Source organism: Lithobates pipiens, unplaced genomic scaffold, assembly GCF_037356315.1.
Source record: "Lithobates pipiens isolate NorthernLeopardFrog02 unplaced genomic scaffold, aLitPip1_a1.2 Scaffold_19, whole genome shotgun sequence".
Taxonomy (NCBI): domain Eukaryota; kingdom Metazoa; phylum Chordata; class Amphibia; order Anura; family Ranidae; genus Lithobates; species Lithobates pipiens.
In genome coordinates, this window is record NW_027507764.1 from 145,532,264 (window position 1) to 145,558,761 (window position 26,498).

Consider the following 26,498-nt stretch of genomic DNA (forward strand, 5'->3'; position numbering starts at 1 on the left):
AATCGAGAATACTAGTTCAGCAGCAGATCATCCAAGTACCCCGCAACATGAATCCCGCAAGCGCCAAAGTCGATACCAGCATCACTCCTAAATCAACCAGTTGACATTGCAGACTAATGCAATTGTGATCTGCCAGACAGGGAACTGTACAGAGAGCCCTCTAACAGAACATGATGTCCATTTGACACATATGCTGATGAAAATTCAATCATTTCTAAATTAAATCAGTTTGCTCTGCTTTTACGTTTAGAAAAAAAACAAAGTAGCAGGCCGACATCGGATACGTTTTCAGAGCAAAATTAAAAAATCTTATATTTGCCCCCCAGGGACTTTACAATGTAAGGGATTATAGGGGTGGCACCCCTGGTAGGTGCTATCGTGCTCTACTGCAACTCCCTCCTCATTGGTTTACCTTTATATAGGCTATCTCCGACCCCCCCCCAGTCTGGCATGAATGCTGCCGCCAGGCTCACCCACCTTACAAACCACTTGGCCTCTGCTACCCCTCTCTGCCTAGCCTCTCCATTGGTTGCCACTCAAACAAATTAAATTCAAGATACTAATAACATACAAAGCTATCCACAACTTGGCCCCCAGCTACACCACTAACCTAGTCTCAAAATAGGAAAAAATGAAGAAACTGCAGCGATGGACTTATAGGCACACACACAGAGTTAAAAAAAAAAAAAAAAAAAAATGAAATATGTTAAATTGCATAACATTAAAAAGGTAATATACAAAACATAAGAACACACCTCATACCAATGATGACAAAAAATATGACCCCAGGGACTCAATAACACCTCCAAATTTTGTAATCTAATCCAATGGGATAAAAGGTAGAGTATATTGTAACCAATGGTAACATCCAAGAGGAATGAGGTGCCTGAACCTTTCCTGACACATTTTGGGCACGATATGACAATTGTTGCTCCTTTGGTTTCCATCCGGTACCATGGCAGGTCTTTGTCCTCCCTCAGCCCCACCACTGCTGCCGTCTCATTGGCAGCTTGCTGCATGCGCGGCAGCCAGTGGTCATGCCGGTCAGAGTCACTTCTGGCTGGGGGGGGGTGGGGGGTGACCGTTACGGCCAAGATGCAGTCATAGACGGCTGCCCTGAGGCGGCTCAGTCAGGCCAGCATTCTTGTCCAGGGCCATATGCACAAATCGGTCTCCTTATATGCACTCTTAAACTATTCACAAGGTAAGACTGTACCCACTACTACTGGCCAACAGTCTTTATCATATTAATTCTTGGCTGTGTTAGTTACTACTTTCTTAATATCATGATTCATTGAATTTTGGCTTTTCTTTTTCTATTTTTTTGTTCCATCACCAGGCAATACCTGTTTGACCTCTGCCAATCATTGCATAGCTTACCTCACTGGTCAATTTCCCAGTGCTAATTGTTAGTTCTGACCGCGGTGCTAGATCGGCACTCTTAAGTACGTTTATATACAAGTCCCAGCTCTTATGGTTACTCACTATCGCTCTCTATAGGCCCTTCTAGCCATTGGTAAGACCATTTTTTGATACATCATAGATATTCATTATTTTGCATTTACTGGCCATTCTTTGGCATGCACTATATGTATTTACATAGTTCTAGGTACTATATGGATTATTCCCATCATTATCATCTTTGTTCCACAGAATATCATTTCAATATTGGGTATTTGATTTTATTCACACATGTCCCCTATAATTTATTACCTTAAAAATCTTTATACTATGCAAGTATCAATTCCTGTGTAATACATTTTGCAATATTTGATACATATAGAACAACATTTAGACTACTAGGTTTTCTTAGTGTGGCTGTGTCCCCATGGGAGGAATATTGCTTCCTGCCCCTCGGTGGTCACTAGACTTGGGCTTTATCCTGCTGGATCCCATTGAGAATTATATTATATAATATTATAATATAATATAATATAATATATATCTCTCTATATATTTTACACACACACACGCTGCACAACTCCGGCCAAAATGAGAATCACAATTTTTTTTTGCTTAGAATAAAAGATCATGATTCTCGTGAAAAAAAATTCACATTACACAAAAAAAAATTAAAATTGGGCTAACTATACCTTTTTAGTTTTTTTTGGTGGTATAATTCTCTGAGCAGTGTTAGCAAACTTTCATATTTTGCTATACACGATTCATTTTCAACTATTATACCAAGTCTACCCACAATCCAGCAGTGTCTTCATCTGCCTACTCCTCCTGTCAGCCTCCTGTGAAAATATTTCTTTTAACAATAATTCCTGCAGTTTAACATTTTTACAGGGACATATGAGTCAGTTCTAAGGTGACTCCACAGTGTGTCACTGGCTTTCCTTCTGAGTGCTCATTTTCCATTTTATCCTTCTGGGCTCACCCACCCAATGTCCAAAGAAATAAATAGGCCTGAAAGGTCGAGCCTGGATGAAACTAGCAAAAAAAAAATAATAATTAACATTGCCACCACTATAAAATTGGAAATTGCAGTCATTTTAAATAAGCAACTATTAAATGTGAATGTTTAAACAAAACCTTTGTTTAGCTTTAGAGTAGGGAGGGTCAAAACCCCTATTAAACTTATTTTTTGCTGTGTCCAATTAGGGAGCGATTTCTTTACCTCGTGCTTTAAGCAGCTTGTAGACGATTTGATTTTCTTTGCTTCCACTATGGGTGGGGGAGAAAGAAAGTCGCTCGATTCCCCATCAACACAATCAGTGGATCGACTTGAGTACAATCAGTCTGCCCATACATGGATCGAATCTTGGCTGGTCCCTGCTGAAACGACTGATTTTTGATCCAGGAATGGACGGCTTTAGAAATGCAACAGAAAGTGTAAAACTGAGGGGGATCCCCATCTTAACATATCCCTGTATATTGTGCTCGCTACGATATCCATCTAAGAGTTTTTTGAAACTACCAATACTTTCCACTAACGCCGATTGTAGACGCGAGTTTCACATCCGTACCACCCTGACAGTGAAAAGCCCCCTCTATGCAGCTTAAGGTTAAACTGATTCTACGTCAATTTCACTGAGTGGCCCCATGCCTTCTCTTAACTATTGTGCATTGCATTATATCTTTTTGTTGTTGATCAATCAGGTTTATCAGGATGCGTTGCACTAACCTGCCCTGGATAATCACAAAACAAACAGTTTACAGACAAGTACAATACTCCCTGGTGATTTGGGGTAGTTTTCATCCCTCGGTATTCGTTCAGAGGTACCAGCCCACTCAGTACATGTCTTTGGGTTGTCGAGCCACCTATCCCAGACCTTGTTATATTTGGTGGGGCAGCCTCGATGCCGGTAAATTACTTTTTTATATGGCAGATTGAGATTTCCCCAACCCATGTCCGGAGTGTAGGAGGGGTGGATCGCATCCAGTATCGGGCCACTAGCTTCCGTGCACTAGAAAGATTTGTGCAGGAAGGTAGCTAAAAACGCATCAATAGAAACATCTGGAAGTAAGCCCAATAAGCAGGACTTTGGGTCTAGCTGTAGAGTCGAATCCTTGTGATCATGTAGAAATGTTATAATTTGTACCCAGTATGTTCGGATCACTGGGCGGGACCACATTAGGTGAAAGAATGTACATGGCTGGCCAGAACACCTTGGACACAGTGGGCTGCAAGTCGGGTGGCATTTGGCAATTCACGCCAGGGTGAGGTACAACTTGTGGATAATGTATAGTTGGGTCAAGCACTCGGATAGCCTGGGAAGAGCCTTCTTAGGGTTTTCCAATATCTCGTCCCAGTCTGACTTACAAATTAAGTCTTTAATAAAGACTCCAATTTCTTATCTGCTGGATCCTTAAACACCTGGGCACTCTTATTCACAGAGGAAATGGAAGTGTCCACAGATGGCATGCGCCATTTTGTTATAAACTTTTCCTCCATAGAGTACAAAAGTGCAAACCTTTTAGGAGGAATAGACAGCTTATCTGTGTGATCTCAGTCAGCATACATGAAAAAAAAAAAGAAAAAGAAAAAGGAAACTTCAGGGACCTCCACAGGTGGCAATTTAAAAAACATGATCAGACCATCGCCATGAGGGACTGGATCAGCAGTTTCTGGGATTGAGAGGCTGAAAATGGTTCTTCAGAACCCGACTCCTCAGACGTGGAGTCTGTAGCTGGACCTTCCCCCTGGTCATTCACTGCCACTTCTTCCACATCTTCTGCCCAATCCTGTTCCAATGCAGGAGGGGGCTCAGGTGAAGGGGGATCTATTCAGTTTCCTTCCCCCTTAGGAAACCGAAGCAATTATACCTGCCATTTCTCCCTCTAGCCTAGCTAAAGCTGATGCCAAGTCATCCTTTGTAACATAGGTTGAAGCAGAAGCATTAGCTGTTGCTACAATGCCTGACAAGCCTCAGATCTTTCAGGAGAGTTAAATACAGCCGATGTAAGGCTAGCATCCTCCAATAATGATGGTGCTGTATCTGCACCCCTTCCTGCTGCGCCTCCCCCACTCCTCTTCAGGGAAGACATGCTCGAGACAAAAAATCTGAGGTAAAGAAACCCCTGCCTTTATGGACTTCAACCACTCTGTAAATACTACAGCTCTTACAGGACCTGTGGTACCTTGGTCCATCCACCCACAGTGATTCACATGCCCAGCTGATGCCACTCTGTGTCCCCTCCAGCCTGCTTACAGAAACCTAGGAATGGAACTCTTGCTAATATGGCCACTTCTGCCCCAAATGCGCATGTCCACGTGCATGCTTAAGAAACTGAAAATACCTCTTACGCTTTAACAAGTGCAAAAAAGCTTTTAAAGCACTTACCAGTCCTGCCGCAGGATTGTGCTTATAAGCTAGATTCCAATCTTACCCCATCACGGCGGGTCTCAAGGTTCAAGTCCTCTTGACTATGGGGCCACTCCCTTGGACCTGTAAAGCACCCTGCCAGAACTCCTTTGGCATCTTTTTTTTTTTTACCAAGGATCCGGATCCCCAGGGTTCAGTGCCCAAAGGGTCACATTACAGGCAATATCTCGTATTTTTGTGCAACAAGGTTCGGGTACCATCCATTTTAGTGTATCACCGCCCAGATGGATCCGATTATAAAGCCCTTTAAATCCTTTAGGATCTGTTACAGGACCCTCTACTAAGCTAGCTCATGGAGAGCTTCTCCGAACCTTAAAAGACACTGGCAAAAAAACTGAGGTACTTCTGGTGTAGGAGGGGTTATATGGGGGAGGACTTCGTCTTTTTTTTGGTTTGCCACTGTCCATTCACCTATAGGTGGCGTAAAACCCAGTTAGTTATTATGGCTGTTCTGTGTCCCGTGATTTACAAGAAAACTGCTTGACGCGTTCATTTCAATGGCCGGAATAAATAATTTAATTTTGGCCATTGAAATTAAATTTATACCCAAGCTCCATGCTGTTCACTTATTTACTGTCAAGCTGTTTTTCTGCCAAAATGTGCATGGGGGGGGGGGGGGGGTGTAGGCAGATAGAGCTGGTCAAGCACCCTGTGTGTATGAGGCCTTGGGGTGTTTATTAAAGCAGCTGTCCTCAGGGCAACTCTAAGTGTAAAACAAAGGTTTCAATAAGTGACACGTATAGTGTCAAAGATACCTGCTCGTCATAAGTGGGCACCAAAGTATTTTGCTAGGCAAACCATGTCAGGGCCATCTTTCAATTGCTAGTCTTACAGGGTCAGCTGGAGTTATCCTTCCTTTACATGCACACTTTTTACTCTTATGCCTTTTCCCCTACAGGAGTTTAGCAGCATTCACACGTCGGGCATCAATGCATTCTATTAACCAGAATGTTCATTTTGCCCATTAACCACTTGCCGCCCGCCCGCCCTATAGGCAAATGACGGCTGCAAAGTGGTTTCAAAATCCTGACTGGGCATCCATGTCGTTGTTGCGGTGTGTCAGTCTGACACCCCGCAAGTATGATCTTGGTAAAGAATCTCCGGAGACTCTTTACCACGTGATCAGGCGTGTCCAATCACGGCTGATCACAGTGTAAATAGGACGAGCCGTTGATGGGCTTTTCCTCACTCACATCGATTCGATTATCAGTGCAGCCCCCGTCCCCCCCCCCCGCATGAGCCCTCAGTGTGTTTAGAAAGCATTTTAAGCACACTTGTCTACAGCTGGCCATAGATGGCTGACAGTGATCATTGTATTCTGCTAAAGGGAAAGGCTCCCTGTCGGCGGAACACAATAGCGCTGCGGGAGGGACTCCGCCATCAACACTGACTATGTTGATGGGGGAATAGGGCAAGTTTCTTTCCTTCGACCCATGTTTGAAGGAAAGAAAATTGCATAATGTATGGCCTGTTTTAACCAATGACTAGAACTTAATTCAGTTAAGATCACAAAGTATAAAAAAAAGAAAATCCTATATAATGGCTTTTTAGCAAAATATATAAATTTAGGTTTGCAGTTACTTTCAATTATAATCTTTTTACCTGAAAGTTTACATCTTCCTTCTTGAATATAAGCGCACGAACTTCATCTGGATCCCCGTTAAAAATAGCTTGAACCAAGGGAGGCTGAAAAAGAATGGAGGTAATCAGAATGAATCTGCAGCAAGAATAAAGAAGGAAGTGGTAATATTTTCTATATACTAAAATTACAAGTTATATTGTTGTTACAGAAGATTAAAACAGATAAACAGATAAAACAAATAATGTGCTACAGTGTCTTGTAGTAGACTCAGTAAATCATGAGCCCAACCAATACTTTATACATAGAGTTTGAAAGACCACAGCTGAACATTACTCTTGGTGTGAACATGTTGATGTCAGTCTGAAAGTTACAGAATGCATTCTAGATCTTGGTTTTTGAAATTAAGCAGGCTGATACGTGATGATTTAGAAAGCCATGTCATCCGCGGGTGCTGGTCCACTGTGTTTTATCAAGTCCAAAGTCAGCGCAGCCTTCTACCAGGAAATTATATAGAGCACTTCAGGCTTCCCACTGCTGACCAGCTTTATGGAGATGATGATTCCATTTTCCAGCAGGACTATGCAACTGCCCACACTGCCAAAAGTACAAATATCTGACTTAATGATCGTGGTATCACTGTGCTTGATTGGCCAGCAAACTCGCCTGACCTAAAGATTATTGAATATTAAATATTATCAAGAGGAAGATGAGACACCAGACCCAATACAGATGAGCTGAAGGCCACCATCAAAGCAACCTGGGCTTCCATAACACCTTAGCAGTGCCAGAAGCTGATTGCCTCCATGCCATGCCACATTGAAGCAGTAATTCATGCAAAAGGAGCCCAGGCCAAGGATTGAGTGCATACTATACTGTACATGGACATTTTTCAGCAAGTCCACATTTCTGTATTTAAAAAAAAAAAATCTTTCTATTGGTCTTATGTAAGATTCTAATTTTCTGATATACTGAATTTTGGGGACTGCAGTCAGAATGAAGCAAATCCATGTATCGATCTCACTTGCAAACCGTGAAACTGAAAGTGATGTCACTTCCGGGTTCAGATGCACCATTTCCTAGCCAAAACAGCCAGGAGACACCTCTGACCAAGCTATACTGTGCTTGGTTAGATGGTGTGAAGGGCAGGGGAGACACTGGTGTCTATTAGACCCCTAATGTCTCCAAATAGGGTGTCACCTGCCCAATGCTATCATATAGGGGTTTGTTAACCCCTTGTGATGGCAATTATGTAAAAGTAATTAAAACTGAAAAAAAAAAAAAAAAAAAAAAAAACACCCCAGGTGGCCACAGACAAAATTATCAAGAAATCAGGATTTGGACTGTATTATTTATTCTTCCATTGAAAGACAGGAAATAACATTAATTGCTTCTATTATTTGATTTTGCACCCACTTTTCTGTTGTTAACTGCACTCCTGACAATATGTCTTAGCTACTTTTCTATCCACTGTAAAACAAAATTCATGCATTACAGGAAACCTATTTAATAAAACAAATGAATGACTATTTTATTATACTATCCGTAATTTAAAGTCAAACCATGCAAAAAACATTTCTAAACGGTTCCCCATTAAAAACATTGCTGCACAGGCCACGGATTTTGATGCAGTAATGAAGAAATGAATGAAAGCAAAAAAAATGAATGTGTCAATACTCAGCATGGTTAACCTTCCTCGAGTGAAGTGTGATCCTTGATATTTGATGACATTCTGAGGTTAGTGAACATCTTAACAACGAGAGCCAAAATGGCATCACACAAGGTGTTGCTACAAATCAAAGCTTTACATTCCACAGCCCTGAAGGCGTTATGTGAATACTGTGTCTAGAATGTACTATTCCCACACACTGACAGAAGAATAAACCAGCAATTTTAGTAAAGTTTAAACATGATCCTCCAAATAAAGGGCAAGCAGGTCAAATTCTAAAATTCCCATATAAGCACTGTTCTTAGGCCGGGTTCACTCCGGTGCGCTGTGATTTGGGTACAGTGCAATTTATACGCATTTTAATAGGTTACTAAACCCAGCAGTAGCAGTAACAGTAAAATCAGTCCGTATATGCAGTGCTTGTTTTACTAACTTGTGGAACCTAAGATTAATCCTCTGCATTGTGTAAAAAGGCCGTTTGATCCTGTCTAACACAGTCCCCAAAACATCTCGTGCTAGAACAGAGCCTTGGGGAAGATGCAGATGCTCCGTTTGGTGTGTATTGCTAGAGAGTTTATTTTAACTTTTTGGGAGGGCAAACGTGATCAGCACAGGACCAATCAGCATTGTCCAGACAGAGGGTAATGGGTCCTGCAGCCTCACAGAATTAGAGTAGCATCAACATTTCTCCTACGAGCTTTAACCAGACACTGATAGAAGCCACAAATCTGCTCTGATGACAAAAAGTTATGAGAAGCGGTATTTATCAATTTACTAAAACAATTGCATTTCCATGTTCTATATACTGTGGGAGATCAGATATAGTGAATGCAAGGTCATCGGTTAAGTAACACTTTAAATGTGCTCCCATTGACTATTAGACTGCATATTTTCTCAAAAGCGCATTAAAGTTCTGCATGCTGCATCTTTGATGTACTTTCCAAAAACACGTGGCGCTGGTGTGAGGCCGGCCTAAACCCAATATGTCAGCGATATGGAATTACACAATATAAAACGGATACTAATGCTGATCCCTGCTCTCAAAGTTGAACTCCAAGTCAAGCTCATACTCTGCTGTGTGAGCAAGTCCAGCATTACTGCATTGCGGTCAGCCTAAAAATTATTGGTGTGATGCAGTGCCATTCATTCGGAATGGCATCTTAACTCAACTTTGTGATAAATGTGTGGTGTACTGCAAGAAATGGCGCATGCACTTTGTGCGTTAGGCAGTCCATTCAAATGAATGGGCTGCCCTAATGAAACGTACATTGTGTGTCATAACACGCATTAAAACGTGCATGCATTATCACAATCGTACTGTCCAGTCAAATTTGGGAGTAATCCATATCAAGTTATATTGCTTTAGCAGCAAGGAAAAGGTCAGTCACCAACCTGACTGCCTTCTAGCAGGTGTGCGTGGACAACAAAACTACAAAATTATAGTACATGTGGCAAATTAAAAAAACATTTGCATATGCACTTTACACAGTGGATTAAAGGTAACAACCTTGAAAAATTTTATTTCATTGAATAAAAATAATAAAACGTCAGAATTTATATAAAAGTCAGATTATTCCCCCCACCCAAACCCTAGATTAGAAAGTGAATTGTAAAACATGACTGGTTTCTAATGTCAAAAATACTCTCATGGAGTCTTCAAAAGTCAATCTAACTGGAACACAAGACGACTAATAAAGCACATGAACAAAAGGGCTCATTTTGTGGTTTGCCATAAAAAAGGCCTCATGGAAAAATTCTTTCCATGCTAAAATGTGTGATTCAACATAGAAGGAAAGAAAATTAGAAAGAGGTTTACACCCACCCATACGCCAGTAAACCAACTCCTAAAATTTCTACAGTATGTTAGTGCCAGAAGAGACAAACCATATATTGCAGTGGTCATGAACCCTTTCCTCAGGACCCACTAACAGGCCAGGTTTGCAAGATAACAAATGCATCATAGGGGAGATCATTTGCTGCTCAGTGATTGCAGTATTCTAGTCTGCATCTCCCCAAAGTAAGACATAAAACCTGGCCTGTCAGTGGGCCCTGAGGACAGGGTTGATATAGTAAGAGAAAAAAAAAAAAAAAAAAAAGTATAATGTAAAAAAATACATAAAAAAATAATGTATATGTTCTTTTATCCTTAAGCGGGGCACTGATATATGTTATTTCAAGATTTCCGGGTAAGAGCCAGATTTCTGCAAAGAACTTCAACAGATCCGTTTTATGAACTAAAAACGGTAGTAACTTAGCTTGCAGGGTGCATTATAGAAACAGAACATAGAAGTCTTACCGTCACAACTGCAGGAGGTGGAGGACAATATGGATTTCTGCAAGTTAACTTTGAAACATAGTCAGGGGATTCATCGTCCCCCTCCTCCAAAACAACAATGCACACTCGGCTCATTCGATCTAACTTTGAGCCAAAGCTCTACTTCATGTACTACTAAAATTATAAAAGGATGGCACCAGGCCCATTCACAGGTCTACTTCCTACCTGCCATTAACATTTTGATGTAGCAGGAAGTAAAATTATGTTCGCTAAAACAGTATCTAAAAACAAAAAAAGTCTTAAAAATATATACATATACGCAATGCAAAAGAATACAAAAACCAAAAACGAGCTTCACTGGCTTTTTTCCTCCTAGAAAAGATAATCATCTACCAAAGCTATTTATTGAGCGGCCATAAAAAGTGTTATTTATTTATTTATTTAGGACAGGGTGGTAAAAAAAAAGTACCATTACACCCTGCAAGGTCAATTGCTAAAAACACACTCATCAGCTGTTAGCTGTCTCTGAACACTTGTATCCTGCTGAACTAATGCTTTATTTTTCATGGCAACTGAATCCGAAACTGGATTTCATTCATTGTATAGCTTTCCAGTGCTCTAATCCAGGACTGAGCTCCCCGCGTGAAGCATGAAAAAAAAATCCAGCAAGGTCCACAAAAGTGGTAACAATGAAAGCTCGAATGGAGTGATGGACTGCAGCTCATTCACATGTGATGAGTCAGAACACAAGGGAAAAGGGTACTCCCGGTGAAATGCAGCAGGCTAAATCCTAGGCATCCCACATGACAGAAAATCGGAGGATGTTTACGTCAATATGCCCAAAGCAATAAACCGAGACAGATTTCACTCCAGACACAAGTAGCACAGGAATCTCCAGCTGAGAAAAGCAAAGCAAGAAGCACTACTACGCATGCAAGGTGCTTGCAGCCTCTAGGAGTTGAAGAGATCTTTTCTTAAAGTATCTCCATCAAACACAGCATCCTTTGTAATCCACAGCAAAAGCAGGCTCTGGAGGTCCTTTTACATGCAAACGTCTCAATTCTTGGTCTGCCAGGCTCAGTGCCCCCGTAAGCATTGCACGCTATTTAATCAGCTTCCTTTCATGATTTCAGAACAAATCCTTTGCAGAAGTGATGTTTTTCAGAGCTGCAGAGCCCCAGGCTGAGAGGTTGTTTGTAATAGAGCAGAGACCAAATTCACTCCCCCAGCAGCAGTAGCATTCCATCCCAGCTGTTGTGGAAAGAAGCAAACACACCGCAGAGCTGCAGAATGAAATGCCTAGTAATGCTCACATGTTAAGAGACTTGAGCCACTGCACCCGGTGAGCCAGTAACTTCCTGTGAAGGGGAGGGGCGACTGTCCTCATTCTGCAGTCGTCACCAACAACATTGGTGGTTTAGTGACTAATCTGCCTCTTGGAGGAGGGGGCACAGTTCTAACTGAAGTTTCCACATGGAAAATTGCCTGACTCTGGCTTGAGGAAGAAGTCTTTTACTGCCACATATGAAAGCAGTTACATGAGCAAGCTATGCCACTCGGGGGAAAGAAAAAAGAAAAAAAAAAAAAAATAGAAGAAAGTTGGAGTATATTATTTTTCAAATATTTTTTTTTTTTTTCTGGAAGCACAAACAGCTTTAAAATTAAATATGTACAAAATACCATAGGCAGGTAAAAGAAAACCAAGTTTACCAGTAATACAACATCTTATAAATAGAATTTCTCATATTTGCACACTTTGCTCAAGATTCTTACAGATTTTGTCCTTCAATAGTTGTATATAGGCAGTTGGCTCTCCACTCACACTTTTATTGTACTTTCTACCAGCCCAAGAACCTCTCCTGAATGATTTAACTTGCCAGCTAGAAACCGTCATCCAAAACAACGGGCGTTTACATGCTGCGTTTAACCTTGTTTGCGTATTGAAGCGTTTGTTAAAAGAAAAAAAAAAAAAAAAAAAAAAAAAAAAGGTAGTTTTATTTTTTAGTTAAAATGAAAAACGTCATTAAAACAAAACGCTGCTAAAACACGAATTACCGTGTTTACAAGCTGTTACAGGCATTTCAAAAAGTCCCATCATGCCTCCGAGTGTGGGAGTCATGTTTAAAACCGTCAGCCTTGCAAAGCCTCATTGGACTTTGTTTTGCAACAGCTGGGGGGCCACCAGTTTGAGACCCCTGGCCTAGAGACTACTATAAAGGACCCTGTGTACATGTACTGATAAGATAACAGAGGAGAGTTCAGGGGCAGCACAAAAAAATGCCCAACTGCTCCTAAATGTCCATTTACCAGCAACAGTGTACAAAGAGGAATTCCAGGCAATGGCATCATTAAAAAAAATAAAAAATAAAAAAAAAAACTCAAATTGGACCCTTCACCCTCTTCCACATGTCCCTTCCATTCAACACCTCACATTTTTTATTTTATTTTTGCAAAAAAAGGTCTAGCCCGGCCTCCCCTTGCACATGATTCGCAATAGACAAATGATGCGCACACAGCCCGTTGTGTCTCCCGGGATATGCACGTCACATCACAGGAAGTGTAGTCTTTCATTCAAGGAAAAGAGGGGCAGGCCAATCATCAAGAGGGCCGCCACCGAACCCAGAAGAGCCAGCGGGCCTCTCAATGAGGTCTGAGAGAACACAGTGGTGTGGGACAAAGCAATGGCAGAACATGAGGATCGCAGCGGGACAGCGCTGGATATACTGGATGGGCGAGTATCTGAAATGAGCAGATACCACCTTCAGGTAAGCTAGGCAAGAAAAAAAATAAAAAATCCAATCAGGACACGAGATGCCGGCCAAAGTGGGTGTGCTCGTTCCCATCGTCGGAATTATGGTGCTCAAGGCGCTGCTGCAGCACAGGAGATTTTTCACCCTAACGCATAGTATGAAAAAGTAAAAAAAAAAAGTGAGGTTTTACAAACCCTTTAAAAGGACATACCCCCTTTGTGCGTCCCCTACAACTATACCCCACCCTGTGAGTCCTCAATTTTGTAGCTAGTAATGCAGAGTAACCAGGCAATAGAAGGGAGGGTGTCCTATACTACAAGATATTGAATTTATAGGCAAGTCAAAATTCCTCCCATCTTAATCATACAGTACAGAAGCTGAGCATTCATAGACCCTAGGACTTCCCCAAGCAATGAATGAGAAGGGTGAGCAACAACTTCGCAAAAAAACTGTGCCAACAAAAAGGGTCCACAGACCAAACTTAAGAGTGCTAATGCAAGAACCTTGTGGTCAAAAGCTGCATCCGCAGAGGATTGGACGCTCACCTGGTAAATCTTCTAAAATGTATGACTAGAAGACCAGCTGGCAGCCTTACAGAGCTGGGCAACAGAGGCTTGGTGCCGGAATGCCCAGGAAACACCCACCAATCTAATGGAGTGGGCATACGAAAGGGCAGGAGGAGTTTTGTACTCACAAGTGTTAGCTTTAACAATCCATTGTCTGATCCAGCGAGCAATGGTTGATTAGGAAGCATGGTACCCCCTCTGTAATGGCCTGAGGGCAGGACAAATAGAGCAGTCTACCTCAGTTTCTATCAGAAAAAACACTGATTACATCCAGGCAATTAAGAGCAATCTTGCTGACCAGAAAGGCAATCTTGTGGGAATATTCCTCTAAGGGAATCTCCTTGATGGGTTCCAAGGGTGATTCTGTAGGGCAAAGATAACCAAGTTGAGGTCACAAGAACAAGGCGAGGCGAGGCGAGGCAAAGGGGGCCCGACACCTTGTATAAAGGTTTTGACAGGGCAGGGCTAAGCCAGCCGTTTTGAAAGAATAGACAAGGCAACTGAAAGGCCAAAAACTGTCCTTTCATGTTGCCTAGGGATAAGAGGAAGACCAGAAAATGAGGCAATAAGTATTCTCTGTGAATGAAACACCTGCGCTCACAGCAAAGAACAACTTTCCTAAAATGCCAAACATGTTATACTTACCTGCTCTGTGCAATGGTATTACACAAGGTAGGTCCTCTGCAATAAGAATCACCCACTCCATTTTCAGGAGCAGATATGGTAGAATCCACACTGAATGAAGGCATCCGATGCCAGAGTTAGAGGATCTTTGGATCTGGCCGCAAACATTATTTCAAAGGGTAAATAGTCTCAGAACAGCAGTTGGTGTAGGGGGGGCAGGAAAGTATAGTAGAAAAGTAGAGGTTATGGGAAGAGAAGAATAGGGAAAGCTAATCATGTGCTTATAGGAGGGTAGTAGGGTTAAGTGAGGGGAAGGGGGAAGTGGAGAGAAGGGTACAAAGATCAGGAATGAAAAGCAAGATAGAAGGTAGGGATAGGAGAGAAAGATTCCTTTGGAAACATGGGCGAGGAAGGAGACTAAAGTAATTTTTGACCTCAGGTTTACCTTCATCTGAGCAGAGGAAGCCATTCCAAAAATAAATAAATATATATATATCCACAGTTTTTATATGGATAGTAAGATACAGGATAACACTGTCTTACCTATCCACAACACTCATCCCTAGCCAGGGTCCATCCATCTTGATGGGCATACAATTTAGTATATAAACCTACATTCCCCCCCTGAGCGCCCAATTCTGCCATAGCATACCTTAAGACCCATTCACATCTGAGCGTTTGGTAGCTCAATGCTCCAAAACACTTAACATCCAATGTATTTCAATGGTGGCTGTTCACATATGAACGATCCGGGCACCAACCGATCAAAGCGTGATGCTTCAAAAGCTACAAAACCTTTTTACTGAGGCTGAACTGGGTATTTTGAGGAGTTTGAGACATACCTGGGAGCTTTGGACACCAGAGACTTAAAGTGGTTGTTAACCCACTGGGTTAAATTTACATTATCTCAGTTTCTTCATGTAATGTCCCATTGTGACTGTGCTTTATAAAAAAAAAAAAAAAAAAAAAAAAAAAAAAAAAAAAAAAAAAAGAAAGAAAAGCCAGCTATATACACCTGTCTACAGAGCACCATTTGGCACTCATATGACCTGCCAGCTCGCTCTCAGCCTGACTGCTGCAGCAGGGCCGAGGATCCTCTGTTGACAGTCAGGAAGGGAGGCGGATCCGCCCGATGCAGCTGTCATGCGAGAGGGGAGGCGGATCACGCAAGCGCTGATCAGCACTTTGTAAACAGGTACAGATATATAGCTGGATTTTTTTTTTATAAAGCAGTCACAGGGGGAGATTACATGAATCAACCGGGAGGATAATGTAAATTTAAAGCAATTTCAGCAGCAGGAGGGGAGCAGACAGGCATGGAAGGGAGGGGGAGAGGAGGAAGGAGAGCACAGAGGAGACACAGAAGACAGTGGATGACAGAGGCACGTAAACTTACCACGGTGTCAGGGCTCAGCAGCCATGATATACTGTGGTCAGTTTACAAAGGGGAGGGCAGAAACTGTCAAGATCAGCCAGGCATTTCAGGTGAAAGGGGGCCAAATGACACAGCACAAGCACTGTGCTTTATAACATGCTTTAAAGGAATAGGATCTTTATTTAATTTTTTAGGTTAACGAACACTTACATGAAAATGCCTGAAAATGCTTGAGAACTGGTCTCCTCCTCCTTGAAAGCATACACTCACTTTAAAAAGTGAATAATGCAATACTATGCTCACTTTGAACAAGAAATTATGCGAGGGGGAAGAAAAAAAAAATGGTCTTCAATATGAACAAAGCTTTACCTTATTCACGAACATTCACTTTACTAAAGGAAGGGAGGTTTTTCATTTTGCAAATGAACCTCATCGTCACCCTGAATTTTTATTTTACAACAGATATCATGACCGCACAGCGACAATGTGAAGGCATTTAGCTGAAGAATAAAAAAAAAAAAAAGTAGTACATCTCGCTATTGCAGAGAGGCTGGCAGAAACTGGAATTACCAACTTTCGCCAGACAAAATAGCGGCAAGAGGGGAGAGGAGATGGCTCACTACGCAGACTTCTGAGCGGACAGGAAGAGAGAGAAGAGCAGTGGGAATGGCAGAGGTACTGCCCACGGTATCATGGATCAGCAGCCATGATTAGCACACTAAGGGGGGGCACAGGAAGGATCAACCAGGTATATTACAATATAGAAAGCGACAAGTGACAAAGCAGAAGCACCATGCAGTTTAACATTCTTTAAAGGAACAGGATTTTTTAATTTTTTTTGCGGGGTTAGAACCACTTTAATATTACTGCCACCAAAACACCAAAGAGTGGACCTATTTTGCACCCTCTCCAATGTGCATCATCATACGATGCAAAAAATGCAGCATGACAACTTTTTGGGCACCGAATCGCATTACAGCCCATTAAGTTTAAATATGCTGTCTAGCACAACACAATGCACCTCAACACACAAACGTGCTACGGTTGTGCATTCCTCTGGATGTGTTGGGGGACTGCACTTAAGGCCCTCTATTTTCTAGCTTACCAACACCAACCTACAAGAAAAAGTAGTAATAAAGAGATTATAGAATTTGAATGGTTAAAAAGAACATGCTTCATGTGGCATACCATCTACAATTGCTACAACGTCAGTGAAGAGATTAATAAGGTTTACAAGCTTCTGACGTAGGATAAGTTGTCCTTAAAAAATAGATCACAGAATGCCACACTTCGCTCTATCACAGGTGCTTCACGTATTTGTGCATCAGCTGTCATAAAGGATTAGCTAAAATCCCCTTACTAGCCATTCAAGCACTTATTGAACTTTACTATATTGTATGCTCAATGTGCTTACATGGCAGAGGAAAGTAAACCATACAAAATAGTAAATAGGACAACCAAATAAAATCAAAGCACTGTAAACAGGGCAATGTTTTTTTGTTTTTGTTTTTTTACAGCTAATACAAGTGTTATTCTATGATCATAAAATAAAGTACCTAAGCACAATTTCAGAAAATATACATAGAAAAAAAAAAAAAAAAAGCTAGTAGTGGGTTGTTGGATAAAAGTCTAACTGAAAAAATATTCGCTCCTAACTAGACACAGACATGTGATATATAAAACCAATGAAAAAAGCAAAATACAAAAAAAGTAAATACAAGATCTACAAATGCAAAAAAATTATAATTTAAATTAATACAATTAGTCATAAAACATACACAATAATAAAAATACTGCAGAACCTAAACTGTTTATCTAGAGAAGGATAAGTTCCTTTAAAAAATAAAAAAGCACATCATTTTGCAGGTTAAAAATTGTACAAAAGAAAAAGGGGGGGGGGGGGGGTACGTGTTTGATGACACCATATATCCATATATGAAGAACCTCCATCCCAAATATGCATCCAGGGGAAACATGCAGGAGTTTTCCTTTTTCACTATGGGTTTTATTCCTGGGATTGGGGATACTTATACTTTGCGGTAATATTCCACGGCTACAGTTATACCTGCGGCATACATTATGAATTCTTTTTTTTTTATAGTTCTGTTATCTCCCACCCATTCTATAGCAACACATCTGGACGTGGATGCTTGGCCCGCTGTTCAGCCCCCCTTTTGGGAACCGCCTGGGTCTCACGGCCACAGCCTCCCCGAGGAAGCTATCTGACGCTCCCCTCTTGCACTGGGCAGCCAGAACGTCTTGCCTCTTCCTTATTGAACTGGTAAGTATTGGGGTATCGACCTCTCCAATTCCCTTTCAGGAATATAACAGGGGCGACGATATATGTCATGTTGCAAAAGGTGAACTTATTCTCTAAGGAAGCTGCACAAGGTGAAACATGTTAGGGCAATGTGGCTTGTGGAAGAACCCCTTTCCTAAACATTTGTTTTCCAGAAAACAGTTGGAGACCGACTTGCAATTCCACCGCACACTTTTCTAGACAGCGATTTTTCTTTGGCTTCCACGGTATAATATGCCCTCTGGCTTAAGAAAATGCAGTTCTGCATTCCACAGCCCACCAAGTTTGCATTTCATTTATTTATTTTTTTATTTAAAAACACAGGATATTTTGACAGTTTAGAGAAGCTATAAAGTAAAACATTTTTAATATCTGCAAATTTCACTTTTTTTCACATGAAAAGCGCTTCAGTCTAATTGAAATCCTTGCAGAGAGATCAGTCAAGAGGTAGATAAAGCCCACTGAGTTTTACCTACAGGCATGCTCATCATAAAGCTTACCTGTTCCATCCCTTTAGAGCAGGGATGGAGAACTTTGGCATCCCAGATGTTTTAAAACTGCATTTCCTATGATGCTCAACTACAGTGCAGAGTGTATGAGCATCATGGGAAATGTAGTTCCAAAACATCTGGGGTGCCAAGGTTCGCCATCACTGCTTTAGAGCTATGTGCAGTGGCCGTGAGGTTTGCCACACCGCCCCAGCCATTCAAGCTGTTGGAGCCCGCAAACCCAGAAGGAAGACTGGGTGAAGATGGAAGCCCCGTAAGCGATGATGGTTTACCACTGGAGGGCATCGTTCTAAGGTAAGTGTTTCATAATGTGCTAGCAATGCATAGTAGCACATTATGCCTTAAACTTAAAAGGTTTTTTTTTTTTTTTTTTCAATGCTGCACTTTACTACCGCTTTCATATGCAAAATACAAATAGATCCAGACACCTTAATAGGTCAAGCAAATATGCTGTGCTTTATAGTATTAACCACTTAAGGACTGGAAGATTTGCCCCCTTAATGACCAGGCCATTTTTTGCGATATAGCACTGACAGTTGCTCGGTCGTGTGACGCTGTAACCAAACAAAATTGACGTCCTTTGAAGGTATAGCGTCTACAAAATAGGGGATATAGGGAGAATATATATATATATATATATATATATATATATATATATATATATATATATATATATATATATATATATATATATATATATTTTTATTAGTAATGGCGGTGATCAGCAATTTTTAGCAGGACTGACATTGGGGTGGACAGATCAGACGCTTTTGGGACCAATGACATTTATACAGCGATCAGAGCTAAAGATCGCCGATTACTGTATAAATGTCACTGGCAGAGAAGGGGGTTAACACTAGGGGCGATTAAGGGGTTAAGTGTTCCCTAGGGAGGAGTTTCTAACTGTGGGGGGGAGCGTATTGCCTGGGAGTAGAGAGATTGCTGCTCCTGATAACTAGGTAGCAGATCTCCCTCTACTTCCCTGACAGAACAGGGACCTGTTAGATTTAAATTGACAGATCCTCGTTGTGGCCGAGGCGCGATGGTGGAGGAGCGATGGTGGGTCGCCTGCGGACACCGGCTCAGGCATCGCACCGTGGGTGCACCCCCTATAGCCCTTAAAGCGCCCGCAGTACAGATACGGCTATTGGCACAGGGAAGCCAATCTGCTGAGGGCGGCAGCTGGTCAGCAAGTAGTAAAACCCAAAACTTTTATATATTGCAGCTTACCAATCATTAGGATGTGATAGCTGCATTTTTAGGTTTGGGCTTTTTCCCTCCGTTTTCAGGTAACATCTTCTGTATTAGAAAGCCCCCATTGTGGTTGAATGAGCACGGGGGGGGGGGGGGCACCTTTGAACAGCAGCATTGTCAGTCTGGGGGGAGGGCAGTGTTAGATGTACTAGTAGGTTTAGGTCCTATCAATGGTAAATGGTTTGTCTCAACACCAACCGCTACATTTTTAGGAGAGCTTGGCCTTTTGAAAGACAGACCTACTGGTTGGATCAAATGAAAGTAAAGGAAAGAAAGCCAAAAAAAAAAAAAAAAAAAAAAAAAAAAAAAAGAAGAAAACCAATGCCACCATTACAGCCAAGAATCGGAAAGCTGAAAATCTGATAGAGCTGCACGATTCTGGCTAAAATGAGAATCACAATTTTTTTGCTTAGAAGATACACAGTGAAAATCGCGATCTAACACATTAACACAAAAAAAAAAAAAAATTAGGCTAACTTTTTTTTTTTTTATTCACTGAAGTGTATTTTTTCCCCAAAAATTGCATTTGAAAGACCGCTGGGCAAATAGTGTGACATAAAACATTGCAGCAATTGACATTTTATTCCCTAGGGTCTCTGCTAAAACATATATAATGTTTGGGGGTTAAAAGGAAATTTCTAGCAAAAAATATTGATTTTAACTTAAAGTCTAAAGCTTTTTCTGACGCTTGCTGCTCAATTGGTTTAACTTCCTACATTTACACACGGTTTAAAAACTTGGCCGACTGCCTGGATTTTTTTCTTTACACACAGAAGTTTATCCCTTTGATCTAAAAAGGTAGCTTTACAAGGTTTCATTTTAAAAACTTGGCAGACTGCCCGAATGTTTTCTTTTGACAGCTGAGTGAGCAGATAAGTCTCCCCACTTATATGAAAGAATTGGCAAACTCTACAATAGAGATCGTCAGAGGGGGTAAATCGAGATCAATTTTTTTTAATGATTACTTGTGCAGCTCCAAAATATGATTCTAAAGAAAATAGTTTTTCCAATAACAAACATGTTAGTTTTTCTTACCTGCTCTGTGTAATGGTTTTGCACAGAGCAGCCCTAATCCTCTTTTTTGATTCCTGTCTGAACTGACCGTTCGCAGTGATATGGGGTGTCATTAACCTTTTGACACTTCCAGCAGGAATCCCCCGCCAGCACCCCTGCCCCCCCGCCAAGTGCCCCCAATAGCATATCTCTTGCTAGAGGGAACTCGAGAAGGCTCAATCCCGAGCCATGCTATGTGTATCCATTCAACACAGAGCACAACTCGGTGCTGCCCCACTCTCTTAAAGGCTCCCACTGCTGTGTGAGGCAATGAGAAGAGACCGTGGAAAGCCGCTGCTCATCGCTGGATCAAGATGGGAGGGCGGAACTGCACCCAAAAGTTTTATTTTTTACCATAATGCATAAAATGCATTAAGGCAAGAAAAAAAACTTGCATGGTGTAATACTGCGACAAAATTTCGATGACCCCCAAATGGCTATCACTCCAAATAAAAGTGCAAACTCCAATCACCAATTTTCAACAGTTATCACGCCCATGCAATGTGCACTCACCACAAAAGTAATTTTAAGGCTCAGTTCACACTAGTGCGATGCGAGAACCCTGCGAATCCCGCATCGCACCTGACTTGCAAGGCAGTTCACACTGCACAATGCGAACTGCTGGAAGTGTCAAAAGAAAGTTAATGACACCCCAAAATCAGACTGCATATTGCACTGCGAATGGCCAGTTCGGATAGGAATCAGATCGCATGGGTGTTTACACCCATGCGATCAAATTCTGATGCAGACCAAAAAAAAAAAAAAGGGTCCAGTACGAGTTTGGTCCAAATGCGCTGCAAATTCAGCCAATCTGTATGGCTGAAATCGCATTGCAGAAATTGCATGCGATTTGCACTGTCATGCGGTTCGACTCACATGCGATCTTGTACAGCGCACTGGTGTGAACTGAGTCTAAGGCAAAAAGGGTGAAGTTACAAAGTAGGCTTCCATACCAATCTTTCTTACTTTAACAGGGTAGAGCACTATTCATATTTCCCTCATAGTGCAGTCTTTATTGGAACAGACATTTTAAAACAAAACCTGCATAAAATCGACACAACAAGCCACTAAACTGACATCTCACACCGCCATCCGAACCTCCGATGTGGCGGCACGTTGTTCTGGCTCTTAAATCCTACCCTTTACGCCATTAGGGCCTCTGAGGATGCACTTGTGTGGATCACAAATGGTAGGATTGAAAAACCAGAATGTTTGGCCGTCACATCGGGGGTCCGGGTCAGTTGTAAGTTTAGCAGCTTGTCACATTGATTGATTTTACATGCATTTTATACCGGTTTTGTTTTTAAATTGCATGTCCATTCCAATAAATGCTGCACTATGAGGCAGGTTTTTGTTTATTGCCTTTGGTATTTGGGGACATATGAATGGAGCGCTACCCTGTTAAAGCAAGAAATGTTGGGAAGAATTTATGGTATGGAAGACTGCAGATATTTCCTAACTTCACCCTTGTTGCCTTAAAAATAATATATTTTATTGGTGAGTGCATTGCATGGGGATTATAACCAGTGAAGGGAAGGCAGAAAAGTGCAGTATTAAAGGATACTTTAATGACAATATAAAAAGTCACACTTACATGAAACAAGGACAGCAGTTGCCTTTTTAACCAGCCACGATACTACCTGTTTAAACCTTGAACTGCCAGATACCTGCTTAACCCTTGAACTGCTATATTTAATGCTATGGACTAATTGCCTAGCTACCCAATACCCCAAAAGTATGCACTTGTGTATCTGCGCTTACAGTTACCATCACCTCTGTGTGATAACCGGTGAAGGATGGCTATTATAGTTTGCACTATTTTGTATGCAGCGATATTCACTTGTGTATAATTAACGATATTGTAACAATATTACACAGTACATTTTTTCTTCCTCTGATACACCTGGAGTTTTACGAATAAGGATAGAGAGGACACTCCAACACCACAGGATTGGCAAAATTCGCGCATGTTTGTTGCACTTAAAGAGGTAGTAAACCCTTATGTGTTTTACTGCCTCCCGTTCCCTGCAAAGTAAAAGCATAATGGGCTAGTATGCATTGCATACTAGCCCATTATGTGCCACTTACCTGCAAACTAAGCCTGCGATGTCCCCGCTGGTGGCCCCGTCCATCTTCATCCCTCTTCCTTCTGGGGCCATGGACTCAGACTCCGTGACTGGCCAGAGTCACATGATGTCACTCTTGCACATGCTCGTGGGAGCTAACTGTCACAGCACAGGCCCTTTCAGTGCAAACGTATACGGTACATATCTCCTAAACCGTGCAGCTTTAGGAGATATTTCCTGTACCTACTAGGTAAGCCTCATTATAGGCTTACCTTTAGGTAAAAGTGGTGTGTAAGGGTTTACAATCACTTTAATTGTGTAGCCAATAATTCCGGTAAGCGTTCAATCCTTATATTGGCTAAACATTCTTGCACCCAAGTTGTATCACTGGATAATTTGTGTTTTTTTTTTTTTTTTTAATAAAACAGGAGGACCATTATTTACATAGATTTTTTTTGCACATATTACAGCGCTGCACATTTTGTATGTTTGATTTGATAGCAGCTGTAGAATTCTGGTTTAGCGCTCACGTCACAATTTTTTTATTTATTAAAAAGGTAAGAAACCTTGAGCCTTTAGAACCATTTTAAACACAGCTTTAGGGCCGGTTCACACAGCGAGGCGCGGCGAGGCGTCTCCGACTTGCCTCGCCGCGACCTGTGGGGACCTCAGCGGCGACTTGCAGAGGACTTCTGTATAGAAGTCAATGCAAGTCGCCCCCGAAGTCGCCCAGAAGTAGTACAGGAACCTTTTTTCTGAGTCGGAGCGACTCGAGTCGCTCCTCTCAGAACGGTTCCATTGTACAGAACGGGGGCGACTTGCGGGAGCGAGGCGAGGCGAGTCGTGTCGCCTCGCATCGCCTCGCTGTGTGAACCGGCCCTTAAGGATAACTGCACTTATAGTAGTTATTCTCTGAGGAATTTAAAATTTGTTTTTTTTTTTCATGGAAAATTTCATTTTTCCAAATTTTTAACAGGGTTAGAATATTGAGAAAAAAAACCAAAAACCTGCAAAACCCAAGCTCTTTACAACATATAGTAAAACATTCCAACATAGATTATATATTATAACCAGGTCAGCGTACCTTTTCCCAAGGTCATGAGCTGCAGAACAGACAAGATCAAACTTGTTAGAGAAATACAATGTATCTGAACAAATCTACAGAGTGAAGCTGAGAAAAATAGCAACCCCCCAAAGTAAATCCTTCTGTGTAAATTAAGAAATGGAATTTTTTGTGAAAGTCCCTGAGGATTCCCATGTGTGTACTAACAGAAGCTCACAGAAGGATGTTCAGTTTAGAAAATAGAGGGAAGAGGAGGGGTTGGTTTATACAACTTTTCATCTGGGAAACCCTGAAACGAATGAAGTGATTCACATTTTGGGTCCGCAGAAGGGTGGTGACAGACAGTGGATGTAGCTATATAAAATCCAGGGCAATGACTCATACATAGGACTTCCTAACCACATCAGACAGTTATTTTTTGACATAACGGAAAACTGCTCCTTTATTATGCAGTCCATGTACTGTGAGGTTTCGATGTGTAAATTCTGTGGAATTTTTCATGCTAGCAGTTCCCATTTGCAGGGCTCAACAAATCTTGGTCACCATGGTAACTAGAAAAAAATAAAAAATAAAAAGTCACAAAATGACCAGGACACCTAGTGTCCCTTAAAAAGTTGCACTGCGGGCTTCTATACAGAAACTATTTGTCTCGTTATTCTCTTCACTGACCTGCTTATTCCCTGCACTGACTGGGAAGAGCAGGGACACAACTAAACAGATGGAAAGCTGCTAGCCAATGGAGAAGTCTGAGGGCTCCATATACGGCTGACTGCATCCATTACCATTCCTCCACTACCGTATATTACAGCTCTAGCAATGCCAGACTTGCCAATCGCTTGCTCTAAAAGCCTAGACCTCAAAAGTTGGGAACAGGCCCCTTGCTCACCCAGAGTACAAAGGCACAAATACACACACTGAGTTTTCAGATGCTTGACTGAAAAACAAAAACATTTCTACTTGTAACACCTTAGAAAACAGAAAGTGTTAGATTCTTCTTCCCTGCTCACAACATAAAACAACTGCTTTGAATACAGATGGAGAAGTAGCCATTAAAGTGTTTTGTAAACTCCATTTCATATTCCTGATTAGGGCTGCAACTAACGATTATTTTCATAATCGATTAGTTGGCCGATTATTGTTTCGATTAATCGATTAATAACCTAAGAAAGAAAAAAAAAAAAAAAGAAGTGTGGTGTATAATTTAGTTAATATGTAAAGTTTAAAAAAAAGGCTATTTATTCTTAAAGATCTCTATGCAGTAGTAAATATAAATAACCAACTATATGGTTAGGGAGCAAAATATTGAATCCACTCTGAGAATGACAGACAGAAGAGATATACTGTATATATATTAGAGGGTGATATATACTATATATACTATTAGAGGAGATATACTGTATATACTATTATAGGAGAGAGATACTGTATATACCGGTACTATTAGAAGAGATATACTGTATATACTATTAGAGGCTATATACTGTATATACATTAGAGAGATATACTGTATATACTATTAGAGGGGATATACTGTATAAACTATTAGCAGAGATATACTGTATAAACTATTAGAGGAGATATACTGTATATACTATTTGAGGAATGGTAAAGTGTATATACTATTAGAGAAGAGATATACTATTAAAGGGTCAATCTAGTAAATATCAGACTCATTAACCTTAACCTCATGTTACTGGCCGATTAATCGATTATGAAAATAGTAATCGATTAATTCCATAATCGATTAGTTGTCGATTAATCGATTAATTGTTTCAGCCCTATTCCTGATATGTGCCTGCTGCACCATATACTTGTATGAGAAAGTATCCTGTTCTTGTTTTGCTTCCTTTGTGTGATATCCCTGGTGTTCCTGCTAGTCCTTCTGCTTAAAAACTTACCACACTAAGCAGAACACACCATGGTCAGTTACCTAGCTTTGCTGGGATCTCAGCCTGCTCTCCTCCAATGATCAGATGTGTCCTGAAACGCTTGTATGCAGCTGAGAACTAAGGGAATGTGATCACTAGAGGAGTAGAGGAGGATCAGGGCTGCTTTGTGCTTAACTATTGCACCGAGCAGGTAAGTACAGCATGTTTGTCAAGAATATACCTTTAGAATCACTAATCCTGGAGCTAGCATCAGAAGAGGCCAGAACAGCCATCTGGTTGAACTTGGTGAACAGAAAACCAGATGACAGCTTTGCAAGTCTGAATAAGATGGCCGATGCTAAAAAAAAAAAAAAAAAAGCCCAAGAGGCACTCACTGACCTGAGGAAAGCCCCTTGACAGGAAAAGGTGGAATTTTGCTCTTAGAGTTGAAGTTTAGCTCAGGGGTAGCTATAGATAGGTCAAAATTAGGCTGGATCATAAACTACACTGGCCAAACAGAAGCTGAACATTAGTTGGAAAACTTATGTCAAACAGCGGCTGCGGATTCTGAAGTTCCGAGCCCCACAGTTGGAATAGGATGCCTGTCTTGTTCCTTAACATCTGGCGCTTCGATAGTTAAAAGTTTACCTTTTTGAAAAAAAATAAATGCATTTTTTCCCCCTGCAAAAAGTAGTGTATTAAATAAATTTTTTCTA

At 41.2% G+C, this 26,498-nt stretch overlaps 1 protein-coding gene across 2 annotated transcripts in view; it reads right to left on the minus strand.

Annotated features, from left to right (window-relative positions):
* ANKRD28 (ankyrin repeat domain 28) overlaps positions 1-26,498 on the minus strand; it is a 223,647-nt gene that overhangs the window by 137,275 nt on the left and 59,874 nt on the right. Inside the window, exons 1-2 of one of the 2 annotated variants that reach the window (XM_077491374.1) lie at positions 10,377-11,661; positions 6,435-6,518 (exon numbers count right to left, since the gene is read on the minus strand). In XM_077491374.1, coding sequence (XP_077347500.1) covers positions 6,435-6,518; positions 10,377-10,490 — 198 coding nt within the window. In that variant the 5' untranslated portion in view covers positions 10,491-11,661. Of the gene's footprint in view, positions 1-6,434; positions 6,519-10,376; positions 11,662-26,498 lie in introns of those variants that run through there. The other variant, XM_077491375.1, reaches the window with a different exon arrangement.